At 39.7% G+C, this 26,938-nt stretch overlaps 1 protein-coding gene and 1 non-coding gene across 2 annotated transcripts in view; both read left to right on the forward strand.

The window, feature by feature from the left end:
• LOC111321431 (DNA damage-binding protein 1) overlaps window positions 1–23,926 on the forward strand; it is a 24,448-nt gene extending 522 nt beyond the window's left edge. The window contains exons 2-30 of the mRNA XM_088736072.1: window positions 231–341; window positions 1,014–1,162; window positions 3,675–3,750; window positions 4,670–4,784; window positions 5,026–5,123; window positions 5,640–5,798; window positions 6,605–6,688; window positions 7,364–7,480; window positions 8,200–8,305; window positions 8,494–8,572; window positions 9,316–9,424; window positions 10,485–10,537; window positions 11,395–11,520; window positions 12,334–12,383; window positions 14,069–14,182; window positions 14,527–14,634; window positions 15,207–15,367; window positions 15,749–15,795; window positions 16,112–16,207; window positions 17,698–17,963; window positions 18,576–18,767; window positions 19,238–19,332; window positions 19,880–19,984; window positions 20,232–20,297; window positions 20,863–21,058; window positions 21,383–21,466; window positions 22,094–22,196; window positions 22,940–23,063; window positions 23,700–23,926. Coding sequence (XP_088592198.1) covers window positions 231–341; window positions 1,014–1,162; window positions 3,675–3,750; window positions 4,670–4,784; window positions 5,026–5,123; window positions 5,640–5,798; window positions 6,605–6,688; window positions 7,364–7,480; window positions 8,200–8,305; window positions 8,494–8,572; window positions 9,316–9,424; window positions 10,485–10,537; window positions 11,395–11,520; window positions 12,334–12,383; window positions 14,069–14,182; window positions 14,527–14,634; window positions 15,207–15,367; window positions 15,749–15,795; window positions 16,112–16,207; window positions 17,698–17,963; window positions 18,576–18,767; window positions 19,238–19,332; window positions 19,880–19,984; window positions 20,232–20,297; window positions 20,863–21,058; window positions 21,383–21,466; window positions 22,094–22,196; window positions 22,940–23,063; window positions 23,700–23,783 — 3,273 coding nt within the window. The 3' untranslated portion in view covers window positions 23,784–23,926. The remainder of the gene's footprint in view (window positions 1–230; window positions 342–1,013; window positions 1,163–3,674; window positions 3,751–4,669; window positions 4,785–5,025; window positions 5,124–5,639; window positions 5,799–6,604; window positions 6,689–7,363; window positions 7,481–8,199; window positions 8,306–8,493; window positions 8,573–9,315; window positions 9,425–10,484; window positions 10,538–11,394; window positions 11,521–12,333; window positions 12,384–14,068; window positions 14,183–14,526; window positions 14,635–15,206; window positions 15,368–15,748; window positions 15,796–16,111; window positions 16,208–17,697; window positions 17,964–18,575; window positions 18,768–19,237; window positions 19,333–19,879; window positions 19,985–20,231; window positions 20,298–20,862; window positions 21,059–21,382; window positions 21,467–22,093; window positions 22,197–22,939; window positions 23,064–23,699) is intronic.
• Trnat-ugu (transfer RNA threonine (anticodon UGU)) lies at window positions 7,885–7,957 on the forward strand. The gene has a single exon. It is a non-coding gene; the product is annotated as a tRNA-Thr (tRNA).
• Window positions 23,927–26,938: the final 3,012 nt, after the last annotated feature.

Below are 26,938 nucleotides of genomic sequence, written 5' to 3' on the forward strand. Positions count from 1 at the left end.
TGATCATTTCCTTTATTCTCACGACTTTAATGTGTGATTCAGAGGTGATATGTTGAGAGAATTTAGATGTTAGTCACCCTGAGGGTTAAAGTGTTAAAACATGACTTCTATACACATGCTGAGATCTTGATCAGGTAACCTGCCATTTAGTAGGTCATTGCTTTCTCTAGGCTATACCTTCAACATATTTAATTGGATTAATTATTTCTTGTCTTTAATTTTTTTTCTAGAATGAACCTCAGGATTTGTTATTTATTCTAACAGCAAGGTACAGGGTGTTTATACTAAGTTACAAGTCTGAGTCTGGAGATGTTGTTACCAGGGCTTGTGGCGATGTTCAGGTATATAAATCCATGCATTGTATCTACAGCAAAAGACCAATCATGTTGAAGGCAGAGCTCTTAAGTCTCACACATTGAGCTTGAGACTCACTCAAGTGAACTCAATGTTACGCCCTCATTCTAAAATGACTATTTCTCATGCATTTAAGTTTTCTGATCTAAACTGTTGATTTTGAGATAGCAAACTGCTGCTTTAGTTAATACCTATAAAATTAATTATCATTCTGGATGTAATCTTACTCCTTGTTTTTCTTTGTACTTGCTGTACACACTTTCCAGTAACTGGAAATTATGGTGCAGAGCTATCATTAAATCCATCATTGTGTTTAATAACTAGTGGACATGCTCATATGCTGATCTTATAACTTAGTCTCTCTCCACACAAGCTCAGAAAAGAGGGGTACATGTCTTAGCTAGTTAAATTTTTTACACCTTTCTATGTGATTATACCCCATCCCAAACCCCCCTCCCTCATCCTGAAATGGGATGCCTGTGGAGTCACAATTGATGGCTATGCAGTAAAAATCTCACTCTTTATCAGCAAGTCAATGTGATTGCTCTGTAAAGGGCTCAAGCCTAAAAGTTTTTGGGCTACCAGAACTCTACCATGACTTTAGTGAAACGAAATGTGCTGGTTGTTTTTTTTTTTTTTTTTTTTTTTTGCTTCATCAGGATCGAATTGGCAGACCTTCAGACACTGGTTTGATTGGCATCATAGACCCACAATGCCGAATGATTGGTCTTCGACTTTACGATGGACTATTTAAGGTGATACCTCTGGAACTGGATTCAAACAAAGAACTAAAAGCATTCAACATCAGGTCAGGCTTTTGATCTTTTTTTTAACCCTTTTAACTCTATGAATGACCAGCTTTTAATTTCTCCGTACAGTAATACTGCTGAATCATTGATTGAGTTGATGAGAATAAATGAAATGATCACCAACTTTAAAAAAAAAACTCTTGATTATTTAAGAAATTCTCCTTGTCAGTGTCTAAGGAAATGTCGAGGGAACAGTATGGAGAATATGCATACTGATGCTAGGGTGTAAAAGGTCAAGATGTGGGCAGGTCTTTTCTCTTAAACGGTATTTTAGAAAAATACAGTGGAGTCCTATTTTCCTAAACCACAAATATTTCAAACTTCTTGGGAATTCAAACTGGTGGTGTCAGTGCATTAGCTTTTAGCTGTGAGTGGTTGTTAGCAATTTTATCCTGGACTCCTTCAAACCAGAATATCTTGAAAATCCTCTGATTGCAAACTGAGTTTGTATTCCTCTATATCAACATCAACAACTGCAAAACAATTAAATTTTATTGGAATTTTTTTCCTTTTTTTTTGTTGAAAGAAATCTGAGAATTATTGCAAAATGATTTTGCTTTTTATGGCTCTGTGCTTGGTCTGGAAAACTCAAGCCCTCCTGTCAAGTAACCAGATACAAAACTTAACCCTAACATGCAAGTTCTCTTAACTGTTCTCTACACATTTCCTATGGTAGTTATAACGATAATATCTTTAATGATCAAGATCTTTTTGAGTTTTCAACCTCTTTGTTTATCCTCATCAACTTAATGTTCAATTCAGGGCTAAACCGATACAGACTTGGATGGTCACGAGTTCCACACCTAAGAATGTTGCTCATGTTGATTTACTAAGCTTTGGTATGGTGTGGTAATATCTTTGGTTTTGGTCTGGCAATACCTTATCAAAATGCATTCTACCTGATTAGTATTACCATCAGTGTGTAGATTACAGAACCTTGTTCTTCTGATTTGGCGTTTTTACATGTATATCCATGTCATGATTTTAAAACCCTCTAATAGACCAATTTCAATATATTTCAACGTGAGAGACTGGTAGTGAAACTTGAACACCTAAGCGAGGCTCCGGGGAACAAAATTCATTCGAATCGAGCTTTGGTTGTTCACATCTTCGAGCAGAAACTGCTTTCTTGGGTTATTATCGTTTTTCTAGTGTAAATTCGTAGTTTCTTTGAGTTGAAAGTAAATCGAAGTAATCATCGTTGTCATGGCCACGTCAGAAAAAAAAGTGAGATCAATCTACAATACTTTCAGCGTCAAAAGTTGCTGTGGTTGGTTGCGAACCTTCCTTCAAGGAAGAGGGATACAAACATCCTCAGAAGGAAAGTGTAAAAGAAAGGCCAAGTTGGTTGAGCTTGCGTTTAATGCTCATTCAGTGAAGCTCCCGAAAGTGACTGAAGGGGAAAGTGAAAATGAAAATCATATCATGGCCAAATTACTTGCCACAGACGAGGGTGTTTTGCCAGACCCTGCATCCATATTGAAATCGAACTGGAGTAGGAACCTCTCGATATTTCCAGAAGTCACCTTCCCAGATATATGCAACTATCTTCTGGGGAAGGCCAATGAGTACTCTGAAGAAACCTTAAAGTCTTTTAAAAGCCTAATGGGTTTAACATGCCGTAGAACATTTACCTCTCGGAGGCGTAGTATCAGAACAGTTCGAGTTACTTTTCAGTGTTGCTTGTTCCTGGCTGCAAAAGTATGAGTGATCATGGTTTACTGAAATCGCATCAACACTAAAATCCACGCAAGTCTCATTGGAGTCCTCATCGAGCTTTCTGGGACAAACTTTCTTGGCTTGCGGTTGTTCATCACACTGTGCCTTTCTATCAGCAAGACATTTTGAACGTGAACTCAGAGTATTAGTAGATTTCGTTGGATCAAAGATAGTCGGATAGCAGTCTGAACGTACACTTTTTCTACCAGAAATTGAAATCTTGATGTCGCTTTCCTTAAAATGCAAGGAACAGATTCGTGGATCGCCCAGTGCCTTGAATTTTTATCTGCTCGCTTACAGAAAACTTCCCACTTCTTACGCTCTATGGGCCTTGTAGGAAATCAAAAATAACTGAGATCCGATCTTTTCTTACCCCCATTGTGGCAAAGCACAACAGCACAATACTTTACCATGCTACACGCGAAGATGAACAGCAATGGACCAAAAAAAAAACCGAGAATATTCCCTATTTATCAATTGCACATGGCTATCCTTGCAGTGTTTGCAGTGGTGTGTGTTTCTATTATTCACGCCGTATTACCCGGAGCCTCGCTTCGGTGTTGGAGTTTCGTCACCAGTCTGTCACATTGAAAAATATTGAAATTGGTCTATTCCCAAGATTTGATTATTAATCTTACCTTCATTTACTTGTAAGTTAGGTAGGAAAAATTTGTGTTTGATCAAGATAACAATGTGTCTGGGTATTCTCATTATTTGTTTGCAAATCTATAGGAGAGTTTACATGATAATCACTTCCAGGAATTAAGAGTTAATTGATCACTTGTCTTCTAGGCTTGAAGAGTTGCATGTGATTGACATTGCATTTCTGCATGGCTGTCAGGTTCCCACAATTGTTTTCATTTACCAGGCAAGTAGTTTTCAAAATCAAGAGTTGTTGTTTATTCCTCTTTTATTCATAATATATCACTTTTATTAACCCTTTTCCATCCAAAAGACAAGTTTGGCAATAAAAGTTATAAAAGATCTTCTCAAGGATGGAATACTAGGTGCCTTAGGCCTAGTTTAAACGTCGCGCTACAGTCGAACTTAATTCCGGCAAATTTAATTCAAGGTCGCACAAGCAATTAAATTCGACGATAGCGCAACATCTAAAATGAATTAAATTTGTCTGGTAAATTAAATTTGTCCTTGACGTTTTATCAGTCTTGGTAAGACGGATAAAATATCAATGATGAGTCTTCAGTTTTAACGTCGCACTAGCGTCACGTCGAATGAAATGCATACATTTTCGTAATGTATTTCAATTTAGTTCAAAATGACACCTCTGACCAGAGGCACTGCATTTGGGAAGAGAATTAAATTCGATCATATTGATTTCGACGCATAAAACCACGCCACAATTTACGTCGACGGAACAACAAATTTAATGGAATTAAATTCGTCTGGATTAAATTCGACCGTAGCGCGACATATAAACTCGGCCTAAGAAATCTTGCTTCCAAAATCTTGGGACCCTGCTTCTTACCCAAGTAGCCTGAAGGCAGAGGTTAATGGCCCTGATCTGGTATCCAGGCTCTATCAGAGCTCAACTTCAATCAACCCATTTGTACTTATCAAGGATAAACTCTAGGTGGACAAAACCATTCAGCTGTTGGACATTTTCAACTGAAACTTTTGTATTTTTAGAGTTTATAGTGCCCAAGTAGACTTGTCTACCCATTTGGTGCCTATTTTTTCCACTGTTTTTCTTAGACAGATATCAATTACAAGCATAAATGATGTTTATTTTGGCAAAACAGCTAAAATGATCTTAAACATAATGACAGGATCCTCATGGACGCCATGTAAAAACTTATGAGATTGTACTGCGAGATAAAGAGTTCAGCAAGGGCCCTTGGAAGCAAGACAATGTGGAAGTAGAAGCTTCAAGAGTTATTGCAGGTAGTTACTGATTTAGGGATGTAAATTCTTCATAAGGAGAATCGCTGGATGCCTTGGGGCTCTTCTCTTGGAAATCTGGGGTGCAGCCTCCAAAAGGTTCTTTAAAAGGAAAGTTATACAAGTAGCACAAAGGCAGAAGTTAGACATGTACACCTGTGGCACACTAATTCTAGGCTTCTCTAGATCCCAGCCCTAGGTATAATTTTTAAAAAATAATGATTAACATCATTAATTTGTTCAGTTCCAGAACCTCTTGGAGGGGCACTAATCATTGGACAGGAATCTATAACATACCATAAAGGGGCTAATTATCACGCAATTGCTCCTCCAGCTCTGAAGGTAATTACAGACCCACTGGTAACTACATACTGTGAGGGCCTGTTTACATGGAGGTTGGGGACCCCAGTTAGGTGAGGTAACCCACAAAGATGGAATAATCCACCTGTCTAGTATATAATCTTTTATTAAATTTTTATCTTAATCATGGTTATGTGATAGGTCGGGAAACCTGCCAAGGTGGGTTACCTGGTCCGACAACTAGGGTAACTCTGTCAGACAGGGTTTCAATTTGCTACATTAATGTGTCAAGGTGGGGTAACCAGCCCAGATGGGATGGCGTTCACATTGAAAATGCAACGACAACCTCAAGAAATGTCAACCCAAGGATCCACGGGTTGAAAGATTGTATGTAAACATAGACTTTTTTTTAAATACTGGTTAGGTGAGCTACCTCACCTACCCAGGCTCCCCCACCTCCATGTAAACAGGCTCTATGCCTTGTCTACAGTACACGCAATGAAACACAAGAATTCAGAGCTTTAACCTCAAGATTTAAATCCCACACTTGTTTTACAGCAAAGCACTATAACTTGCTATGGGAAGATTGATGCTAATGGCTCAAGGTATCTCTTGGGTGACATGAATGGCCGACTTTTCATGTTACTGCTGGAGAGGCAGGAACTGATGGATGGTAACATTGAGGTGAAAGATCTGAAACTGGAGCTTCTTGGAGAGGTATCGCTTAAGAATCCTTTTTTCTCTGTTATTCCACTCGAAATAAATGTTGCCTCACCAGTAATTTCTTTTATAATAATAAATGTACATAATTATAGCTAAATATCTAGGAGTAAGAGAACTCGTGCATACTTCAGTGAATCCTGTTTGGAGGAAAGGGGGCTTTAAGGTTTCACTACTAGCCCATTCAGGAGGAAATCTTCAGTCTGTCATAGTAACCAGGGTTCTTGTTAAGAGCCTGTAACCAGTTATTTTTAGCAACTGTTTATTATTAAGTAAATGTTACATGCTATTTCACTAAAACCCGGGACTGAAATATTTACCAAAGTTATCCTATGATCTTTTCAAATACTTGGAAAAATATTAATAGCCTCCTGCCAGCCAATATTGTGGAGATATCTATCATGTTAATGGTTTGGAAATAAATCATTTGTTGAAGAAATCCCACTTGTTTCGACCAAATTCATTCCTTGTCGTCACCTCATAAATTGACCTCTGCCATGTTTTCTTTCCATTCTTCTCACAACCAAACGATAAGGCACAGCATTCAATGAGAAACATCACAGTTCACAAGTTGGTGTCCACACACTCCTGGAATGGAGGAAGGTTATGAAGTTACCTACTATTTCTTATTTTTCACCCCCTATGGAAAAACTCAGTAAGAATCCTGATTAAGGGACCTTGTTTACAGGAACTACCTGTAAAGTTGTCTTTTAGAACTTCCTTCCCTCCTCTCTCCTCGCTCCTCTCTTTCCCTAATAGATTGCTTCTTAGACTTGGCAATAAAACATTTTTTTCTTAATTAGACTACTATTGCACTCTGTCTCACATACTTGGACAATGGAGTGGTATTTATTGGTTCAGCACTGGGAGACTCACAACTTGTCAAGGTATAATGTAATTATTACTGGTACAATCAGCTAGTATGCCATGCAATTAAGTCATCTAAGCATCAGTCAGTTGGTCAGTCAGTCAATCAGCCTGTCAGTCAGTCAGCCAGCCTGTCAGTCAGTCAGCCTGTCAGTCAGCCAGCCTGTCAGTCAGCCAGCCAGCCTGTCAGCCAGCCAGCCTGTCAGTCAGCCAGCCTGTCAGTCAGCCAGCCTGTCAGTCAGCCAGCCAGCCAGCCAGCCAGCCAGCCAGCCAGCCAGTCAGCCAGCCAGCCAGTCAGCCAGCCAGCCAGCCAGCCAGCCAGCCAGCCAGTCAGCCAGCCAGCCAGCCAGCCAGTCAGCCAGCCAGCCAGCCAGTCAGCCAGCCAGCCAGCCAGTCAGTCAGCCAGTTAGGCAGCCAGTGAGTTAGTAAGTCAGTTTGTCAGTCAGCTATTTATTCAGAGTATATAAGGTTGCTATACCAGAGTGTAACAGATCAGAAGAAAAGCCCTCTGAGGAGTATTCAGACCTCAGATTTGCAGATTTCTGTACCACAGATGCCTATGATGTAGAGTGCACTATCATGAAACTGCTGAGACCTAGAGTGAATTAGAATACAGTGGGCCTGAATTGAACACAGTTGTATTCAGGCCCACTGAATACAACTGTGTTCAATATACATTTATTCTTTTTATTTAGCTCAACACAGAAACAAATGAGAATGGCTCGCATGTTCATGTGATGGAGACATTCACAAACCTTGGTCCTATTGTGGATATGGTGGTAGTTGACTTGGAAAGACAAGGGCAGGGACAGGTAGATTTGATCAAGTATAAATTTTAACCTTCTTCGTGAGAATGGACTCCAGCCAAACAAATGAGAAGCATACTTTATCACATTACGTACTTTCCAAAGACATGCAACCTCGAGGTTATTAGCCCATCTTGTTGTTAATTTTCATTTTAAGTTGCATTCATTCATCATTATGACAGCCATCCACATCAGAAACAAACGAGATAGCTTAAAAGCTGCCATTCTTAAGTTAGTAAGATGGCATTTTGACACATCCTTGAAAGATTACCAAAAATTAGATACTATTATTATCGTGCATCATACGTATCTATAACCGCAGTTCAAAATATAGGAACCTCATATATTCATCTTATCTGATTTATCATCACGGGTTTATTACGAATCAACTTAACGGTCTGCTCCTGGTTGGCTTGTTAGCTCAATTGGTAGAGCGCTGCACTTGTATTGCAGAGGTCAGTGGTTCAAATCCTGTACAGGCCTGATTTTTTTCAGGTCTGATTTTCGCTTTAGCATAAATAGCGCTCTCTACTGCAAGGATCGTGCATCATACGTAACTATTATTTATTTTAACTATCTCATAAAAGTTAAAGTGGTGTGAAATTTTGTTTGAAAGAAAAAGTTGAACCTCAACAGACAGTATACACCATTTTCAATTGTCCAATGTAAAACTTGTTCCAGGGATGAAGTTTTCTTTTCATCTCATTCTGTTTTATTTCACACAGCTGGTGACATGTTCTGGAACACTGAAGGAAGGTTCATTAAGAATAATAAGGAATGGGATTGGTATTCATGAACATGCCACCATATCAGACCTGGTTGGCATTATGGGTTGGTAATTTATTTATTTAATAAGAAACTTAATAATCAGGTGTAAAGGGGATATGTTTCCTAAGAAACCATGGTGCTGTGTTGGTGGGGTACGCAGGTTGATTAAGTGACATCTCACTTAGGATGCCCTACTGCTTCTATTGCTTGTGTCTTTAACGCATTATTATTTTGTTCTTTCAATACTTTAGGTATCTGGCCCTTAAGATTACAAAAGACAGCCAAGAACTTTGATGATGCACTGCTCCTATCTTTTGTTGGCCAGAGCAGGTACTGTAATTGGTTTAGCATGCTGTGGTTTGATTACCGAAAGAAAATTGTCACTAGTTGAGTGTGTAAACATTCCCCACACATGTACATGTAAGTGCACTGTGCAGTTTTTATAAGGACCTTAAACATGAAGGTGTGCTACAAAAGGAGCCTTAGGTCCCACTGGACCATTTGTCAATCAACCGTTGTGTGATGTTGAACTCTTAGAGTCAAGTCAGTTTGAGCTACAGCTACTCTAAAGCAGTGAACAGCGGGTGCATTCCTCAAAATTGTTTTATGTCTTCATCACAATACAAGAATTTTTGAGATTTGTATTTCCTTTCTCCAGTGGAAACTGTCTTTATTTGTGGCAGTAAGTTTGAGATCGAAGTAGGTGGTTCGCAAGTTACCTCATGCCACCATGCTGGTGGAAGTAAACAATAGATATCTCATTAGCTCCTTTTGTTCGTCTACCAGCATTTAAATTTGACCTGCACACGTCAATGGTGAGTGACAAATGAGCCTAGGTCTTCCCAGGGAAGACTTCCTCATATAGCGCACCTTCATGTTTATAGTAAACTTACTTGTGGACCAAGAAATGCCTGTGCCACAGAGCCATTAAAGAGAACTTGTTCCCCGGCTACAATATTATGCTGACCAAGAAACTGTTCTTAATATTTTAAAGCCATTAAGATAAAATACATGTATTTTAGTTCAATTTTTCATTATTTTTATTTATTTCATGCAATTGAAAATTTTCCCAGAATTTTAGCCCTTGCCGGTGAAGAAGTTGAAGAGACGGAGATTCCAGGTTTTGATGATAATCAACAGACATACTTTTGTGGAAATGTTTCTGGAGATCAAATCATCCAGGTGGGTCTTCAACTTGAACCAGCCTCATTCTCAGGAATGACCAAGAAGAAATTTCTCCTTACAATAATAATTATACCTCATGCATTTTTCTGTAGAAAAGTGTTGAGAAGGGAGAAAAATTCATAATAATCAAAGGATATTGCTTGATTCAACTCCAAATTCTCAGAGCTTGGATTAAAAAAAGTGTATGGACAGTGAAGAGAACTGATATTTTAATCTTTGGAGTGGGAGGTCAGTATTTGCACACATGTGACAACAGAGTGGGCTCAGGAATTTTGAGAAAAACACCAGTTGTTGAATTGAATTCAAGTTGTTAGAAATGAAGTATGATTTGTAAATTGCATGAACTGTGCAACTGCAAGATTCTGTACCCAGCTTTTTCAGAAAAGGTTGTAGAAAAATGAAAAAAAGGGGGAGTTTGAGTGCATGCAACAACTCCAAAAGGTTTTGTGGGTAGTTTTGAGGTCATGGTTCCTTGACTTCAGGATTTCAAGGGAGTCTTGGAAAGAGTCACTGCAAGGAAGAGGCATTGCTACCTTTCTATAATCAAGAATTGGATAGATATTCTAGTCTTCTCAGATAAGGACGAATAAACCGTAGGCTCTGTCTCCTGCAGGGTTAGGGGTACGAGATGCTAATTTCCCATGCATGAGATTACTGTTTGGTGGATGTCCTCCCCTGGAGTGGGATGGGTGGGTGTTGGCCCTGAAAAGCCCCTATGGGAAGTGGTCAATTAACCTATTTATGTATATTGTATGTACCGCAAGTTTAATAAATTTATTTCTTTATTTGACTTATCAAAATGCATTGATTACCAGATACCCAGATTACCATTTGAGATTGTCGCGTGCACTTTTTCCCTTTTTTTCCAACAACCTTTCTTGAAACAGCTATATTTACCGTGAGCACTAATTGCTGTGTAGCTGTTTATTAATTTCTGCACTACCTCTCATTTTCTCTGAAAAGGAGTTAGTATTAAGTTATCAAGTGCTGGGATTCAAATAGGAACCTGAACACATTCAAGAGTTTATCATATTGGCATATCCTTCATTCTTTGTAGGTTACAACATTGTCAGTGCGTCTTGTGAATTGTGAAACAAGAGAACTTGTTTGGTAGGTGGCAATTAGAAGTTGAAATCAATTCTTATTACAACGGTATTGTCTTAATTCTTTTAACACACAGTGTAAAACCAGTCAAACCAAAACCTCGTGCTTGTACAGTACTATATTCTTATAAACCTAGAAGTGTCTTGAGACTAGTATACTTCTGTGTTCCCAACTTGATAACAATGTAGAAATATCTCTGATGGTTTTAATGGTTGTTTAAATCTGTCAAAGAAACAACAGACTACAACGTCAAGCCAGGCACAGCATGCGGGCCTGGGGCTAATTAATTTATTCCCTTAGGAATGTGAACCACAACTTCTGTACTTCTTCATATACATGTAGCATAAATAATTTACTTATTAATTAACCTGACATACAAGCATCCCCATGTCTGTCACTCGACAAGATTGTTTCAGGGAGGTTTCTACTTATTTGACTTCTTGGATACAAATATCCTAACTCATAGGGTACATGGACTCATAAGTTGGTAATCTTAATAATTTTCTATTGTTTGTATTCAAATTGCTTTGTTTATATTTTACTCATCTTCTTTTACAATGTAATAATTTGGATATATCAACAAAGTTGAAATGGTAAACTGGCCACCGTAACGTCGCTCTGACGAAGGGCAAACGCTCGAAACGTCAGCTTTTGTAGTCGTTACGGTGGCCAATTTACCATTTCAACTTTGTTGATATATCCAAATTATTTCGTTACCCCCACCGACGCAGCCCCAAACAGTTTCTTTCGAAACTATCAGCCTTTATTCATTTTTTTTTACAATGTCCTCACATACCACAGAGGTGACAAATAGATATGATAATTATTTGATAATCAGTGGGTCATTATATTTTGTTGTACAGTGAATGGCGGCATCCTGGTGGAAAGAACATCAGTGTCTGTGCATGCAACTCAGCACAGCTTGTGGTGGCTGTGGGTTGTGAATTGTATTATCTGGAGATAATTGCTGGAAACCTTAATCTGATCAGGTGATTCATACTTGGTCAGCTGTATTATTTCTTTCATTATTTGTCCATTTTTTATTCTACAGCAAGGTAGTCCTGAAGGAAAATCCTGGTGTTCCAATTGGTTCTTACTTGTCAGGATTTTGCTGTACAGATAGTTCCCACAGAACAGTCGTGAGCCGTGTATTGTAGTTTGCAAAAGGCAGCAAATTAAAAAGAAACAAACAAAAATTAATTCACTGTGATTGTCATGTACAATAAACCACTTTCTAACTTTTTGTACTCAAGTAGTACTGGGGAATATTGGCTAAGTAGATTCCTTTCAGACAGGTGGCAACCTCTCTCTGTAGCTTCACTGTGCTAATTTCCATAGTCACAAAACTGTCTTGAAAGGTGGACTAGCTTACTGTAGCCCCACCACAATTCGTATTACGTAGTTGATGCAGGGACCCCAAAAGGCCTTCGGAGCTACATGTGCGGTAGTGGCCACAGGACCATTGTTCTGCCCTAAATCACCCCAGGAGGCAGTCCCTACTTTGCTCCAGCTCACCTCCACCAAAACAAACACAAGAGGCCCGGGTGGGTTTTCCAGTAATTCTCCTCTCTGTCCAACATAGTTTATTTTGATTTTAGCCATGACAGTTTGCTCTTCAATCAAACATTATCTTCTATCTCCCAGTTGATATTTTTCTTTCCTCTCTTTCGTGATCTCCTTGAAATGTTAAGGCATTGTGAAGAGAAATTTATTTTTGGCTACTCCGGCAATTGAAATAGTTAAATTGCATTATGTCAGCGCCCTCTGCTGATCTCTTTTTTTTTTTTTTTTTTTGGTTTCAGCCACACTGCACTTGAACATGAAGTTGCTTGTCTGGATATCACACCAACCTGTAAGGATTTTTACGAATTATATTTAGATACTTTGAATTTATTGGTTTAGGGCTTTTTTACACTGGTAACTGGCTTTGGAAACTGAGTTACCGATGTCAATGTCTTCAGCGATTGACTTTCATGAATATGAAGCTTGATTATTAGTCCTTGTAGCGTGTAAATTGACTGAATTTTTATTCTGGCGACCATGTTACAAGTGAAGGTCGCCAAACGGCGACTTTTTGAAAAATTGAGCTTGGAGCGCTGTATTAGTTAGGTCTTCTTATCACAAAGAGATTGTAAAACTGACGTTTTGGGCGTTAGCCCTTTATAAGAAGAGGGGCTAACACTCGAATAGTCAATGTCTTCGGCGTTGGACTTCTTTCATGAATATGAAGCTTGATTATTAGTCTTTTGTATGCATGCAAATTGACCATTTTAGCCCCATCAAGATGTGAAGAAAAAAATTAGGAGCAACTTCAGAATACCCGTCCACATCATTTACATATGTCGGGAGGCTTTGAAGAACACAATAGACGCTATTCTTATTCAATGCCCACCATTTTGAAAGAGGTCTATGGGCAAAAAAAGGAAAAAAAGTCAAAGTAAAGAACTGCGATGCAGAGATGCAATTCTTGGAAAAAGGATTCTACTATTATAACAGCCTTTCCCCTCTGAATAATAAACGGTCCCATACGATGACTAACAAAGGATAAGGGCATGCACGGGAACGAGGTTGGGATAAGAACATTTATATACAACTCATTGACGTCACACTGGAAATATATCTACTAAAGGTTTCCTGGGTCTCTCAAACCGAGTTCTGGAATTTGTTACGTTCTTTTCTTAACTCAAGAAATAATTCTGGGGCTCTGTTGTTGTTTCACAAAAGCCCTTTAAAACCAAACTAGGTGGAAAAATCGCAATTCTCTTTTAAAAAGCCGCACCCACCCCTATTGTACCGTTTATTTCAAATCGTATTATCAGTATTTCATTCAAGCTCTGACGCCAGCACCCACTTTCACATTGAAACCATTACAGCGCTCCAAGCTGCGACCATTTTGGTCGCCACGACGAGTGAAAAAAATATTGGGCAACTAAAATTCTGGCGAAAGTCGCCAATTGGCGACCAACAGATTAAAAGAGTAACTTACTTGGAAAATTATCAACAATAGGACGAATTTAATCAATAGTACAAGCGGCGGCATCACCTACGTTTCTCTTTTCGCCTCTCGTCGTTCAGAAACTCGACTGCGTTAAAAAAATGGCAAATTCGATCGATTTGAAGGTACAATTGGCAATGCTACACGGTCTCAGCAGCTTTGTAATGTTGAAATAAATCGTTTTTGCTACTAGACAGTCTCTTCCTTTTCTTACTCTTACAGTAGCAAAGTTAAGTGATAAAAACGTGCCGTTCGCCGCATTAGCTCTTCGTGTAAAATGTCATAAAGTGTCCTCCCCTTCTGGTTTTTTTTTTTTTGGAAGGGGGTGACTGAATTTTTTTTATGGCGACCATTTTACAAGTGAAGGTCGCGACTTTTTGAAAAATTGAGCCTGGAGCGCTGCATTAGTTAGGTCTTCTTATCACAAAGAGATTGTAAAACTGAGGTTTTGGGCGTTAGCCCTTTATAAGAGGGGCTAACACTCGAATTGTCAGCTTACAATATGTGATTCCATCATTGCTTCCTTGCTTTTATTTTAACAGATGATTCTGACACAAGAGCCCAGTTGGTAGCTGTGGGATTGTGGACGGACATTTCAGTGAGAGTTTTAAAACTGCCCAGCTGCGAACAACTGTTTGTTGAAATGCTGGGAGGAGGTGAGAATTGGATTGTATTGACAGGTCGTGTTAATTAGCCATTCTTTGATAAAATTAACAAATCGACAAATCGTGGTGTAGCGTGGTCAGTATGTATCCTTATCGACAACGATATTCGTCATCACAGTGGTCAAAATGTCGTGGATTCACAAAGTGCAGCCAAACGAGTCCACAACAGGAACGATTCTTTCAGCGCGTGACACGTTGCGTGACATGTTGACGCAAGTACCGTGGTCTTTACTCTTATCGACAACAGCAAATTGGCCAATCGTATTGCGACATTACTGCCAATTGTAATTAAAAACCAGTTTTAATTGATCCACTTTTATTTGTTAATCTTTCAGAAATAATTCCTCGCTCTATACTAAAGACATCTTTTGAGGGTATTCATTATCTTCTGTGCGCTCTGGGAGATGGAACCTTGTTTTACTTCACTATGGATCCAAACACTGGTATTTGTTGAATTATTTTTCTTTTTCAGTGATATAACTGGCTTTTGTGCATAATACATCGGTACTTAGTCCGCACTTATTCCACATAGTTCAAGGTGCAACACTAGGTCTTACATGTGGTTTCTGGGCACCCAACTAGTTTGGCTCTGTAGTTATGTTGGGTGCCATGGTTCTATATTTATTGATTCTCAACTTTTTTCTGTGCTCAAAATATCAAATGCGCCACATGTATACTTGCTCTAAAGAGCGGTTCATGGCTCAGGTAGGGGGCGGGGAGGAAGGAGGTGACAATACTCCCCATTTGAAATGATGGTTACTTGTCGAACCTTTAAGGAGTGACATTGCTGAAGTGGTTCCGCTGTGGGCGCCAAATCCTAAAATTATCGCTGCTATTGTTGAAGCTGTTGCAACCGCCCCTTGTTGAAGGGGCAGGAAGATGAGAGACCCTGGGAACGAGGTTGAAGCAGTTGATCATCGCGGTTGTTTAGGTTATCGATCTGAAAAATGACAGGAACTTCGAAAAATTCTTTACCACTTTTAAAATCATTGCCGTTTGTCTTTGGCTTTTGTAGGATCTTTGTCTGAAAGGAAGAAAGTAACCCTCGGTACACAGCCTACGATGCTTAGAACGTTCAAGTCACTGTCAACCACAAATGTGTTCGCTTGCTCTGATCGGCCGACAGTGATCTACTCCAGCAATCACAAACTTGTGTTCTCCAACGTTAATCTGAAGGTGAGCGCATGGTCTGCTTATTGCTCTACAATACATTCACTAAAAACAGGAATCTTCAGAGTGCTACACAACCACACGAAGACGTGAATCTTATTTCCAAGTGTAAAATCAGACGATCGCAGCGAAAGAGTTAACTAGTATCATTAGCTTTTGCAAAGAGTCTGAGGCTAAAAACGTGATGAAATCTGCGAAATGAAATACGTGTCTTATGCAACAAAAATGGTTCTGCACGTCATACTCAGATTGAGATTTTATTACTTACTTACTCACTTACTCGAAGCTTTACCATACACGAAAAGTTTCTTTAAAAAATATGGATAGACTTCGAGCTATTACACTTTCTTGTGCTGTTTTGATGCTGATCTCATATTTCGTCAACAGGAAGTGAATTATATGTGTCCACTGAACTCCGAGGGATTCCCAGACAGGTAAAGATTCATTGGTAGACTTACACTGGTAGAGTTAACAACTATTAAAGAGGATTTCCGCCTAGCATAAACTCTATGAGGTTTCTTCCATTAAGGTTTTCTTCGTTTGAACTGCATTGAGCAAAATGGTATATAAGAGAGGACCTTGGAGAGTCGCCTACCTTCCCTCCCCCCGAGGGTCGTCTGCCCTTCCTCCCCTGCACTAACCCCTCAGTCCTATTTAAGTGCTGTGGTTTGTGATAAATTAAGCGGGATTGTTATGTTTTTCGGGGATATTTCGATTCATAAATTGAGAGTTTTTTTCTCTGTTCCACAGTCTAGCTGTGGCCAGCGAAGGAGCGTTAACAATAGGAACTATTGACGAAATTCAGAAGCTTCACATTCGGACAGTTCCATTGGGGGAAACGCCAAGGTACAGAAGAGTGAGCTTAAAGATCGAGTCTGATTGTTAATTCTCCCATCTGGCTGCTATACATTCTTTTGTAAATTACTTACAAGAATTTGGTGTTAGATCAAGATAACAATTCCTACTTGATATGTTTGAGTATTCTCGTCACCTATTTGCTGGATAATGTATGGATATTATAGGGAGAAGTTACATGTTAATCACTTCTGGGAGTTAAAGATTATAGTGGATGCGATGTCATTGTGAGGTGATAGAGTTTGTCTTCCTTAAAAAATGTAGCGAGTAATTCCTATGGATGGAAGAAGCGTCGTGTGAAAAACTAGTGGCAGGTCATGAAAGGAAAAGACAAACGCTATTCTGACCCATGCGGCTATCGGAATGTTGACCATAGCTTTTCTTTAAAGCAAATTAAATCGGTATACCTGTCTTGTAATCCAGTCCTTATCAATAATCTGTCGTTTGTACGTATTCGCATAATAGTGGTTTGATCTAAGCCCTTTACGCTCTAACATCAGTGTGCATATTCTCCATACTGTACTCTCTACATTTCCTAAGGTGCTGACAAAGAGAATTTAACGTATATATGCACGATCCTTCGCAGTAAAGCACTATTTGAGCAATAGTGAAAATCAGACCTGAAAAAAATTTCAGGCCTGTACGGGATTCGAACCACTGACCTCTGCGATACTAGTGCAGCGCTCTACCAATTGAGCTAACAAGCCAATTGGGAGCAGGCCATCAAATTAATTCGACATAAACCCGTAGATGATAAATCAAACAACAACAGACATATGAAACATATGTATGAACTGCGGTTATGAAACGTATATATGCACGATCCTTCGCATATACATATGTCATATACATATCATACATATGTTTCATATGTCTGTTGTTGTTTAAAGAGAATTTATTTAACAATCAAGAGCTTCTTTAGTTGGTGATCATTTCCTTTATTCTCATGACCTCAGTGTGTGATATTGTCAGGAGAAATTAGATGTTAGTCATTCGTAGTGGTCAAAGGGATAATGGCGCATGATATTGAAAAAAGCGGAGACGAGAAGTGCTTTCACTTGTGTCTGTCTCACGTGTTAAGTCGGCGAGCTGTGCAGTTGTCATGGCAGGGCTGTAGTCTAGCAGCGCCCCGTAGCCCCTGGCACCTTTACTTTTGCTCTTGGGTGACTTGGGAATTTTAGTTTTTTCATATAAAAACATATGCTTGGCACCCTATATTTCAAAGTTTCAGAGCACTGGGCTCCCTTCAGTTTTTCCAAGGGCACAGCTTAGCCCTCATAAAAATGTGTCACCATCGTCTTGGAGAGGAAAGGGTAAAAGAGAGATGGGGGGTAGGGAGGGGAAAGAAAAGTTTGTATACTTTCCTTACCCCTGTCCCACCGTCTTTTACGGAAATCAAACATGGCTGAGGAAATACAAGCTTGTTTATTGCATCATTTGTAGTGTACCGTCCCTTACGAAGTACTCGTTTTTTTCTTTAGGCGTATAGCTTATCAAGAGTCTACCCAAACATTTGGTGTTATCTCCATGCGAATAGAGGTCCTGGATCCGACGTCAAACACAACGCGACCCCTCCACCCCAGCGCAAGCACAATGGCTCAGAATATAACGACCAGTGTATCATCAGGCATGCCGGGCACTTCCGCCGGAAGTTCAGCCGGTGGTAGGGGTGTGGCAGACGGCATAACATTCGGTGACGAGGTGGATAGAAGCAGTTTGTTGATCATCGACCAACACACGTTTGAAGGTAATGGTAACTTCAAGAAACACTTAGGTACAGACCAATCTATATCACGATTGGCGCGTAAGAATGGGCCCGAGCTCTTTTGCGCTTTTTCGGATCTCATTAGGGGCTGGCAGTGGGAAATTGTTCTGTGTTCGAACATTTATTTTAATAATTTTCAATTTTTTTTCTTTCATTTTATTGTTCTTCTTTGACATATTTTTCATCCTCACTCGGTTTACTCTTTGGTTTTGGCATTCTCTGTGTCCGAATATTACTCTATGAGCAATATTGTTTTTGTTATTTATCGTGCATCAAGATTTTAAAGATTTTTCACCCCCCCCCTCCTCTAAAAGTACATGTATCGTCCCCCCTTCCTCTAAAAGTACATGTTTCGTCTCCCCCTTCCGCTAAAAGTACATGTTTCGTTCCCCCCCCCCCTTCCGCTAAAAGTGCATGTTTCATCCCTTGTTGCTGCAAGCGTGACAAAAAAGCAGTTGTGGATTTACTCCCGAAAAAATTCAAAAGCGCTTAAAAGGTATGAATTGGGGTAAATCACCTACGTCTTCCTTTAGGTAGAAAGATCGCGACAATTTTGACTCGTTAAATTTTGTCTTTCTGGTCTCCTCGCATCAGTGACTCATGCTCACGATCTTCAAGATCACGAGTGCGCTACAAGCCTGATCTCTTGCACATTATCTGGCGACCCAAACAGCTCCTACACGAGTGGAATGTCTAACACGTATTACTGTGTTGGAACTGCGTATGTCCACCCTGAAGAACCTGAACCAAAGACGGGACGGTTGATCTTATTCCAGCTGTTGGAAGGTGATTGTGGTTTACGAAAGTCATTCATTCAGTTAATTAGTTAGTCAGTTAGTCAGTCAGTCAGATAATTAATCAGCCAGTCGGTCAGTTAGTCAGTCTGCTTATCAGTCAGTGAATCTTTCAGTGGGTCAGTCAGCCGGCCAGCCGGCCAGCCAGCCAGCCAGCCAGCCAGCCAGCCAGCCAGCCAGCCAGCCAGTCGGTGGGTCAGTTAGTTAGTCCGTCGGTCCAGGGAGCTAGTTAGGCAGGAATTTAGTCAAGCAGGGAATCAGTCAGTAAGCCACTCAGTCAGTTAGTCACACAGACAAACAGTCAGTTTGATTTAATAGGTGATCAGCGAGAGAAAGGTCTTTTTTTTTTTACTTTGAAAGGTTGGGACAGCTTCAAAGTACTTTTACAATGAATCCCTTGATGAGAAGACCATCAAAGTCTTAGATAATCTGAATGTCCTTCTTTTGTCTTATATTCTCCAGGAAAACTTGTCCAAGTCGCTGAAAAAGAGGTCAAAGGTGCCGTGTACTCACTGGTAGAGTTCAACGGGAAAGTGTTGGCCGGTATCAACAGCACGGTAAGCTTACGAAAACTCGTGTAAAAAGACTAATGTCTTTCCTCTCTGTTTGTCGATCACAATTCCTCCCCTTCCCTACCCCCTCCCTTTTCCCTTTTCTCTCTATCCCTCTTCTCCCTCCCCCCCCTCCTTCCCTCCCCTTTTCAATTCTCCCTTCCCTGACCCCCCGTCCCTCCTCTGCCCTTAACGAGTGCGTTCGGAACTAAAAATTAAAAAAGCAAATAATGTTTAACTTTTTGATAATTTGGAATAGGATTTACTGTGATATTTTTATTAATAAGTCTGTAAATAGGTTTTTAATTTATTCATATTTTATTACCAGTGGGATCTTTTTAATTATTTAATATTTTGAATTGTAAAGCGCTTTGGTCAATTTGTGGAGTTAGCGCTATATAAATGATGTTGAATTAAATTAAATTAAATTAAATTAAATAAATGCCAAGTAATGAAGTCATATGAACTACAGCCTGGTTCAACTATGATTACTTGAGGCAAGATTGTGGATGCCCTCGAGACACACAGATAGTGATTCTACTCGTTTCAACAGGTCAGTATATTTGAGTGGACGGCTGACAAAGAATTACGCGTAGAGTGCAGCTTTTTGAACAACATCTTGGCTTTATATCTCAAGTATAAAGGGGATTTTATTTTGGTAAGTAGCCAGCCATAACAGCATTGTAGGCCTTACTGTACTTAAAGCATTGATAAGGGTTTTTGATCACCTTGCAGAACATGACGCAAACAATAACCTGAAAAATAAGTATGATAAAGATCTCTTCGCTCCATTTCAAATAAAACCCCAACTATGATTTCAACTAGTTCAGTAGTGGTTAAATGTTAATTGTCTTCGCTTCTTCTGTGCTAATTTTTAAAGTGTTTTCCTTTTTTTTGTTTGAAAGGTGGGTGATTTAATGAGGTCTATGACACTGCTGACTTACAAAGCAATGGAAGGAAGCCTAGAACAGGTGACTGTGATGACATGAACGTGTTTTAGATTATCCAAGGGATAGCGTTCGTTTTAGGATAATTGCAATTTTTCTATTTTTGGTAAGAGTTTATGTTGTGAGAAAATCTTTCATTCATTTAGTGTGATGCCTCCTGAAACTGGGCGCATGGGACATGTTTCCCTTGTGTCTCACTCATTGTTTAAACAATTTTCAGTTGAGCGTTGAAATAAATTTCAGATTGCATTGGTCTCCCTTACTGCAATCTGTGATTGGTGCAGACAACTCACGTCACCCTTTCAACCAATCAAATGTAAAACAAAATTTAATCGAGTCTTGTTGGCTAACGTTATCCTGCCCTTAACAAAACAGTTAAATTTACCTTTTTTTGGCTCACTGTATGATATTTTATCACTTATTTTGTTAACCACCGCGATAAATTTGGCCCTGATTTACGACACTTAATTGACATGCGTTCAGACCAAAACCCACATTAAACAATTTAGGATGTAATACGTTTTGGGTCCAGAGGAGCTCGTCGATCACGTAAACACTCACTTCATTGGTCTCTTTTCCTTGTGATCAGATTGCGCACGACTACAGTCCAAACTGGATGACAGCTGTAGAGATCCTGGACGATGATACCTTCCTTGGGGCTGAAAATTCTTTTAACCTGTTCACCTGCCAAAAAGACAGCGGCTCCGCAGCTGATGATGACAGATCGTATCTCCAGGAAGCTGGGCAGTTTCATCTTGGCGAGTTTGTTAACGTCTTTAGACACGGTAGGTGTACTCATATCCCGCGGGGGACTGAGAGGGACTAAGGGCAGGGCTCGACACTAACGGTAGCCCACTAGCTACAAACTAGTAGAAATTCAGTTTTGGCCAGTGGTTTTGATTTCCACCGGCCAGTTTGGCTAGTAAACAAACTGAAATTGTCGTAGCATCCAAGATATCACTAGCCACTTGTCTAGTAATTTGAAAAGTTAGTGTAGTGCGAGCCCTGGAAGCGGCTGGCCCTTTTTGCACACCACTTTTCGTCCCAAAAATTAAAAAAAAAATGACTTTCATGTACTTACAAAATTTGTTTCAATGAACCCTACAAAGGTTCTCTTGTCATGGAACATCCCGGTGAAGCGTCGACCCCTTTCCAAGGCTGTGTCCTTTTTGGAACCGTGAATGGAACAATTGGTAAGATTTTTTTCTCTTGGTCATCCCTTTTCCAGCGTAATCCTTTTATTTTCAGAATTGATGATCGTGTAACTTCTCCATACGATATCAAGGCACTATCTTGCAAAATAGTGATGAGAATAGACAACGAATCAGCTGGGGGGGGAGGGGGGGAAGGATGGGGGGTGTTTTTTTTTTACATGATACCAAATTCTCATTTTTGATGTAGAGGGAAATTTTTAACCGCCAGAACAGAGAATTGCAATTTAGATCCTGTTAGTTAAAAACAATTTTATACCAGGTACAGATGTTCGCCTTTCAGTTAAGACTTGAGAAGGTTGTTCTGATGTTTCACGGGTGCTTCAACGGCTATTTCACAGGCTTTCTTTGTACTGTTTACGAAGTGTTTGCATGTTTTGTGCGTTTTGTGCCTTTATCTGGGTCGAAGCCGGAGGAAATCCCGAGGTGTATGACTTTGATTGTAAATATCCCAGCGTCTTTTCCAGGCTTCATCCGTCGCAGTGTCGGTGGATAATAACTTACTAATAGTAATAATAATAATAATAATAATAATAATAATAATAATAATTTACTTAATAATAATTTACTTTTCGAATCATTTGATATGTATGTGGTGGTAATACACAGGAATCGTCGCCCAGTTACCTCAAGAACTGAGCGCTTTTTTGACGCAAGTTCAGGGGAAACTTAGCAAAGTTATCAAGAGCGTCGGAAAGATTGACCACAGCTTATATCCTTTGTAACTTTTACCAACGCGTGACGCTCTTTTATAAGCTCTAAGTTAAACATGATTATAAACTGAAAAACATCGGCGCATGTCAGAAATTTCGTGGGCTCGCGCTGGAAACTATAGCAACTTGAGATTGGTATGGCAGAAGTTTTGAGAAATTGAAAAGCGGGGCGGGTTTTCTCCCAAGGTTAAGACGCTTTAAGAGGTTAAGCTTGAAGATTTCGTTAGAGACTGTCCTTTAACAGGAACTTTAACTATCTTTTGCACAGCATAAATTTTAACCTCGCAAACTTCCTTTAATTTGGCGACGAACCGTTGTATTTTGATCTAACGAGCTGCTGGGTTTAATAACTTAAGGACGTGCATGAACCTATAATGCAGGGCTCGACACTAACTTTTCAACTTACTAGCCAAGTGGCTACTGACATCTTAGATGTTTTTAGATGTTACGACAATTTCAGTTTGTTTACTTGCCAAACTGGCTAGTGGAAATTGAAAACCACTAGCCATAACTGAATTTCTACTAGTCTGTGGCTAGTGGGCTACCGTTAGTGTCGAGCCCTGATTTAATGGTTTAATGGTTGTGTAGTCACCTGGCTCTTGTGGGGACGTTGACATCATTATAAGTTGCGTTTTCCCAAACTATGTATTATCTATAGATTCAATAACAACTAATTACGTGTTGATCACTGTTGATGTAAAATGAGTTCATGATTTGCATGGCTTCCTTGACTACTTCTTACCTGGCGCTGCTTTTCCAACGAACGGAGAGTTGAGCCTGCCACTGGCTTTGTGGACGGAGATTTGATCGAAAGTTTCTTGGACCTTCCGCGGTCCAGTATGGAGGAGGTTGTCTCGGGACTGCAAGTGAGTTATGTGAGGCAATGTTGGGTGCTGCTGATATTTTTGCACACGTTTTGTCAGCACCAGGAAAATTTCCTTTGGAAGATTTTTAAATATAGAAAGAATATCTGCGACTAACGAAATTTAAAGGCTGCAGGGTAGGTTTGTTAGAAAACTTCCAGAGGTCTGCCCTTGACATGCATTGGAATAGCATCCCTTCCGGGGAGAGGAGCAGTAATCGGCATTAACATCACAAACGTACTACATAGAACAATGTAACTTTACCGACGGATCGAAACTGATCAGTCACGACCTTCTTACGCCACGCGAGACTTACAGCCAATAACGTCACGGCGTAACTGACCAAACAATTTATAACGAACCTGACTCAGTATATTCGACTGAAAACAACTATAGACTTGGCTCTGATGATAACTTCCGCTCAGGTTGTGGAAACGTCAGTCGCTACTACCGACACCAGTCCTTTTCAGGACTACACTCACCCGGACGATCAGACTACACGTACTATTACGCAGTACTCCTACAGAAATTAGGATAAGCTCCGGCCATATGTAGTACTTGGTAGGTGTTACGACTTCACCTTACCCTTCTATACGAGGGCAAAGTATTTGTGCTTATTGGTTGTCTTCTTGTCAACAGATTGATGATGGTAGTGGTATGAAGAAAGAGTGTGCTGTGGAGGATCTCGTGAAAGTTGTCGAAGAGCTAACACGGATCCATTAGAAGACTGTCTTGCCCCCTTCCTCTAGAAGATATTTAATAACTGGATTACACGTATGTACATGTCAAAGTTCTACCATGGAAACCATTGTATATACTTCATTATATTATCGTGCGAGGGTTGATGTCAGCTTGTCCAGTCAGCAACTAAGGGAAACGTGCAATAAGATAATCACGAGATTCGGAAGGGATTTTTCGTAGTCTTCTAGGGAACCAATGGCTTTGATCGTTTTAAGTCTTAAAGGCAAATCATTCTTATATTACTGAATAGCAACTTGAGATAAAGTGTTGCTCTATCAGCATGTGTTGTCTTTATTGTATGTTGTATCATAAAGAAGGAATAAGAAATTGGCAGAAACTCAGTTTGATTGTCATTACTTATACCGCAAACAGGCGAAGATTTCTCTTTTGTTCTGTTTGAACTTTCGATCTCTTGGTGTTCAAGTGAATGTTTTAAAGCTAGGAATACCCTCCTAATGAGCCCGCGATTGGACCAGATACATTGCGAAGCGACACAGAGTCGCTATAGTTACCATGTTGATATTACTTTTAGCTTCCAGTATCAAGTGAAAAAAAACTGAGTGGTTTTTAAAACTGCTTCTACAAGAAGTACTTGCCTGAATTTATTTTTTTTAAGAACGAAACTTTTTTTTTTTCCCTTATAAGGATTTATTGAAGTTGTCACAAATAATTTATAATGTATGTAAATTTGCTCGTTTAATAAAACTCTTTAAATGTGAATTTTTAAGAAAAGTTTATGTCGAGTGCTGCAGTAAGCCGTGTAGTAGTGTTCATAACATTTCTTGGGTAGCAAATATAAAATGGTGGTAGGTATTTTGGGTGTAAATTGGCAAGATTATTTCTAATCTAACCTAAATGTCTGATCTGCAAAGGGCAATACAGCCCATCTTCAGCAGATATACCCACCCATCTCATCCCAGGGGAGGACATCCATCTCGTGCGTGGGAAATTAACGCCTGCAGGAGACGGGACCCACGGTTTATTCGTCCTTATCCGAGAAGACTAGAATATCTATCCATTTCTTGATATTATGGAAAGGTAGCACATTCTCCTCAGTTATTTTAAGACCCTGAATGTTGGTCCGGCCGGGGCTTGAACCCTCGACCTCCCGCACAACAGTCTGGCGCTCTACCAATACTCCATTTTCGAATTCCCGCCACAATTCGGTCACAGTCTCCTTCGCGGCTGGCCGAGTCGTCAGATTGAGGCTAACACAGCGTGCTTCGTGTAGTTTTCCTAGCAAACTGTTGTTTACAACTTCACACATGACTTCAAGCGATAATTTTAGCAATCTAAATCATTTCAAATCTATAAAAGATTTAAGAAAACTCAAAGTAGAAGAGCTGAAGGCGATCTTGAGGAATTTTGGCGAGCCAACAAGCGGAATAAACAACTTGGCACCGTCGTACATTTGTGATTTGCGTACATCTTACACCCCATCGCGTCAACTACGCTCATCATGCAAGCACCTTCTGGTTTCTCCATCTTATAACTTGAAAACATATGGCACACGATCCTTCTCTGTAGCAGCACCATCATTATGGAATGCTTTGCCAAGTGAAATTAGAAATGCTCAGTCTGTGTCTTTTTAAAAGTAGATTAAAAACTTTTCTTTTTAGAAAAGCCTTTTATAATTAATATTAGCTGTCTTAAGTGTTAATGTTAAAGTTTTTTGTAGGCGCCTTTGAACAGTAGGATACTGGCGCGGTATAAATCTTTTATTATTATTATTGTTATTATTATTATTATTATTATTATTATTATTATTAATAAAAAGATCTTGTCCTGCGTTGCTTCGTTCTTGTCGAACGATCTAAAGCCGGTCCTTTGATTGATACAAACAACGATTCTGTGCCTTCTACATCTTATACAACTGATGTTACTTATGAAGTAATCATAAGGGAAGCTAATAATTGCGTGTGGAGCAAAGACTTGAGAGAACTACCCGCGTTTACGTTTGTCCAACTCTATGATTATCTTCTGAAGAAGACATCGAAATACAGCAACCCCGATGTGTCAAAGAAGGCCACACTAAGGATCTTCAACTTTGCCAAAAAGGCAGCCATGTATTTGTTAAAGCAGAGGTTCTGGCCTCTATGAAATCCGAGAAATAAAAGTCTGTTTTGGTTTTTGATCGAACGAACACCGATATAGTAAAGGCAGCTTGCAAGTGTCCTGCAGGATAAGTACTCCACACGCAATTATAACATAACCAAAGTAAAGCGCGCGCTCTGATTGGTCAATTTAGCGTCCCCCATTTGCCCATGAGTGTACGCTGCCGACGTGAGCAAATGCAAAGACTATTTTTACGCGCGCGCTTGTTTTTTCTGGTCACGTAAGATTTTTTAAAGAAAAGGGAACTCTTTAGCTACAATGTATCAATGTTATGTTATAAAACAAATGGTAAACACCACACCGTACACTATTGAGTTATGGATGCACTTGGGAGGTTTGCTAAGCACTCAAGAAGCTAGAGTCGCTCTCGGCTATCGCCTCGAGCGACTCTTACGCTTCTTTCGTGCTTAGCAACCTCCCGCGTGCACCATAACTCAATAGTGTACGCTGTAGTGTTTACCATTTGTTAATTATTAGCTTCCCTAATGATTAATTCTTAAGTAACATCAGCTGTATATGATGTATAAGGCACAGAATCGTTGTTTGTATCAATCAAAGGACCGGCTTTAGATCGTTCGACAAGAACAAAGCAACGCAGGACAAGATCTTTTTTTTCCGCTTGTTGGCTCGCCAAACTTCCTCAAGATTGCCTTCAGCCCTTCTACTTTGAGTTTTCTTAAATCGTTTATAGATTTTAAATGATTTAGATTGCTAAAATTATCGCTTGAAGTCATGTGTGAAGTTGTAAACAACAGTTTGCTAGGAAATCTACACGAAGCACGCTGTGTTAGCCTCAATCTGACGACTCGGCCAGCCGCGAAGGAGACTGTGACCGAATTGTGGCGGGAATTCGAAAATGGAGTATTGAGCTAACCAGGATTATAACCTTAACTGCGGACTTTCCTTGAGTGTGAACTTTTAAATAGCTTGGGATGCTTTTGTGCGAAAGATTAGATCTCTGAATTTCGTTTTTAAAAATCTTTGGCCTTATTAAGAGCTGCTCGTTTAAAAAAAAAATAATA

Source organism: Stylophora pistillata, chromosome 10, assembly GCF_964205215.1.
Source record: "Stylophora pistillata chromosome 10, jaStyPist1.2, whole genome shotgun sequence".
In the NCBI taxonomy this organism is placed as follows: Eukaryota; Metazoa; Cnidaria; class Anthozoa; order Scleractinia; family Pocilloporidae; genus Stylophora; species Stylophora pistillata.